Consider the following 3,983-nt stretch of genomic DNA (forward strand, 5'->3'; position numbering starts at 1 on the left):
TATTTTATTAATAAACTCATTTAAGTTAAATAACTTTTATTAACTTATTATTGTTAATTATTACGACAATCACGAGTATTATTATTTAACTCAAGTTCTCAAATAATTATTTACAAATAAATTACTTAGTTTTAAAAAATAATTATAAAAAAAATAAAATTTTAGGTATTTATTAAAAAATAAAATTTAAGAATTAATTGGAAAAGAACTAAAATTCAGAATATTTATTTATATATGGGTAACGTTTAAGATCAATCAAGAAAAAATTAAATTTGATTATTTTTGTTTTTATTTATAAATAAAAGTAAAATTTAGAAACTTAAATCTTTCTTTTACCGTGAATAAGCTTTGATTTCTCCACTTTTTATTTTCTACAAACAGGTGCTCCAAAGAAATCATCCCACTTATTCTGGTTTCCCCCATATAGTCACAAAATATTACTGGGTTTTATTATATTTCTCTTTAGAATTTACATAATATGTATATTTCGAATTTGGACTTTTTTTTCTAGGCTTTTGTTTTTCTATTATATTTATATAAAATACATTGATATTTTAAAATATGTTAAAAAAGTTTCCATATATCAATATCAAATCTTTTAGACAACACTAAAATCTCATTTGAGAGAACCTGAACTTGTTTGATGTGTTATAAATTTATTTATTTTTAGTAAATTCTGTTTCGCATGCAAAAAAAGTGTAGCGTTTAAAAATTGATAAAAATTTAGTATGGATTAACAAAATTAATATCGGAATTATAGTGAAAATAATTATGAGTTATTATATTTGTAGCTTAGACATATATCCAGTGAAAAATAAGTGGGAGGTTTCGGTGAATTGCTTTTGCTGACCAAAGTTTTAGGTTGACTACATATTTTTGCAGGTCTTGATGTGTCTCTGTCTCTTGGCCCCCATACACTTATTAGGGGTTTCTTCTTTCTGGTTTCACTTATCAGAATCAGTAACTAATACGCAAATGAGCAAATTGGCCTCTGATGTTGATTTTGATAAAAGAGACAGCCTTAACTAAAATTTAATTAGGATTAAATATGTTTTTAGTCGGGACGATTTTGATTTTAGTCTCTCTTTCAAATTAAGGTACAATTTAGTCCTTCAACTCTATAAAACTCTGGTTTTAGTCATTTTTACCAAATTTTTTTAACTTTATTTGTTGTTTCAAATTTTTAACATTTTTGCTTCAATGTTAATTGAGAAACGTGTTTGAAACAACAAATAAAGTTAAAAAAATTTGATAAAAAAGACTAAAATTAGAGTTTTCTAAAGTTCAAGTACTAAATTCACCTTAGTTTGAAAGAGAGAGTAAAACTAAAATCGCGCCAAAGTATAGGAACTAAAAACATATTTAACCTATTTAATTATCTCATAAATTTAGATATTTAAATTTGTTAGGGATGTTTTTTATTTTTGAAATTATATTTATGTATTTCATATTATTATGATTATATCTTGAAATAATTATAATAATAATTATTTAGACGATAAGTTTTCTGTTTTAAATATTATTATGAAATATTTTTTTTATTAATTTTATATTACTAAAATAAGATGTTATATTTGATATTGTTATTTAATAAGTATCAATAATACATTGATGTTAATATTTTAAAACATCAAAATTAATGTTTATTTCTGTTTATTTTAAGAGCACATAGAAAGGCCAAATTCAATGTCATTTCCCTTCGTCCATCAAATCCTTACTCCTCCTTCATCTTGGAAGAAACAAGATTAATCTATCATTTTTCATCTTCTTAAATACTAAATACTCCAAAGTAAACAAAGCATAAAATTAAAAGGAGTTCAGATAAGCTGATGGACTTCACTGTTTGAGACAGGAGAGGGCCTTTAATTGAGGGGTGCAATTTAGAAGTAGTCGAAGGATGATATAGTTTCGACTTGTAAGGATATTTTTCTTCATACGGCTTTGCTAGTGAGACAGAACACATTAAAGTAATGGAACTTTGGGCTACCACATCGCGACAAATGTCAAATATTTGTGCTCTCTTTATTGTTGTCATATTTGATCAAACTTGAAGGTTATCTCTAAAAGATACTATGAATCTCTTATGCCAAAATTATTAAATATTTGACAGCTTTACTAATGAATGCATATTAAATGTTATCACTTAGGTCTTCATCTCAATTATATTTTTAGATTTTGAAACGAGCATTAGATTAACGACGGATCATAATAATATTTTAATGTAAGTTAATTATTATTAGATCTAATTGTTTTCTGTAAAGTGACCGTTTGGTCTATGGGTCACAACTCGATCTAATGACAATAATTGCAAAATGGTTTGGGAGTCAAGAAAGTAAGAGGAAAGAAAGAGTAGCTTCGTGGAGAAGTGAGAAGAAGTGTTTCCATAGCTTTCATTTATGAGAGAGAGGGTTGTGAGGGAAGTGAGAAGAAGTGTGAGAATGGATGATAAACATACTCACATCCACACCTCTCCCCTTGCCTTCGCACTTACCGTCTCTTGCTTCTTCTGCATCGCTTTGCCACATTCTCACTCTCAACCATCGCCACCGCCATCGTCACCTCCACCGCCTTGTGCTGAGCCGTCATACATGTGCAGAATAAACGTTTCCGGCAACTTGGATCCTGTCTGGAAACAGATTCCTCCCTCTCAGTGTATCAGCTCTGACTCATCACCCCAGCTCAGCTGCTCTGCTTCTTATGAATCTCAAAATTTCACAGTGAAGAAGTTCAACAACTCCATTCACACCATGACGGTGGTGCCAGCACACACTGTCAACGATGTTTGTTCTCCTGATTTTTTTCACATTTACGACAACTTGAAGAACAGTCTGTTAAAGCATTATGAGTCAACGCGAAACGTCATAGTATTCTTCGATGGTTGTCCTCTCGACATCCCAAATTTCCCTTCAGAACGCAAATTTAAATGCGGGGATGCTGTGTACTATTTTAGGGGGCGGGATGAGACGTACGTACACACATCGCTTGAGTATTGCAAGAAAAGTTTGTTGGTGCCCATTGCCGCTCCTCTCGGTGATTACGATAATAAAGATGGTGGAGCTGAAGTTCTGAAAGAAGCTTTGAGGGATGGGTTTCAGATCTCCTATAGTCCTCCTCAACGTTGCAGAAGATGCACTGAAATTAACGGAAATTGCTGGAGCGGTGGTTATGGTTATAATGGAGATGTAGTTTCATGCAACTACTATTGCCCAAATCAATACTGTTCTCCCAAAAGCAAAAGTAATGGTATGACTTTTCAGCTCTCATATATATATATATATATATATATATATCTTAGATATCATTGCCAGAAAAATCCTCTTGAAAACTTATTTTAACCATTTTTTTTCATAACTTTTTTATAATTATTTATGTGACAAATTGTGATAGGTCCTTTTTAAGTATACGAATCACATGTTATTTGTGACATCCCTATTTTATACCATACATGTCTAAAAATCAAGATGTCCACATTGATAATAAAAGAGAGCAGTTGAAGAGTAGGAAAGTTAATCAGGTTGTGATTACAGTAATCCCGAAATCTAGAGGAAATTAAATAAACAAAACACATGGGAAAAATTCTAGAGTTTTTCAAAATAGATACATATGTTCAACTAGAAGGTCAACAAATTATAAATCCTAAAAAAAACTAAGCTGCACCATCAGTGTTGTTTTGGTCTTCCAAAACATCCTCCAAAGTGGGCTCATGCTCATCTGCTCACATCCAACAAGGATGATCATCGCAAAAGAGAAACATGCAACATACACAAAAACAAGGCAAGGGTGAGCTAATTATATAAATAAACATCATGTAACAGATTAAACATTTGATCATAAGAGAGTGCATGGATAACAAACACATTTTATAACAAACAACCTAAACATGNGAGATTCTAGACTTGACTCGTCCGGACTTTAAAATGAGAGTCGGGCTATGGCGAGTCTTGCACCCGTGGTGACTTATGAAACTTGGGTTCCCCACCCTG

The 3,983-nt window shown here is 31.0% G+C and overlaps 2 protein-coding genes across 2 annotated transcripts in view; both read left to right on the forward strand.

The window, feature by feature from the left end:
• The window catches only part of LOC106756503 (LEAF RUST 10 DISEASE-RESISTANCE LOCUS RECEPTOR-LIKE PROTEIN KINASE-like 2.4), a 63,296-nt gene that overhangs the window by 38,997 nt on the left and 20,316 nt on the right, over positions 1-3,983 (forward strand). The gene's annotated exons all lie outside the window — the stretch shown is intronic.
• LOC106756549 (LEAF RUST 10 DISEASE-RESISTANCE LOCUS RECEPTOR-LIKE PROTEIN KINASE-like 2.5) overlaps positions 2,125-3,983 on the forward strand; it is a 10,397-nt gene continuing 8,538 nt past the window's right edge. Inside the window, exon 1 of the mRNA XM_022783381.1 lies at positions 2,125-3,243. Coding sequence (XP_022639102.1) covers positions 2,397-3,243 — 847 coding nt within the window. The 5' untranslated portion in view covers positions 2,125-2,396. The remainder of the gene's footprint in view (positions 3,244-3,983) is intronic.

Source organism: Vigna radiata, chromosome 1, assembly GCF_000741045.1.
Source record: "Vigna radiata var. radiata cultivar VC1973A chromosome 1, Vradiata_ver6, whole genome shotgun sequence".
NCBI lineage: Eukaryota > Viridiplantae > Streptophyta > Magnoliopsida > Fabales > Fabaceae > Vigna > Vigna radiata.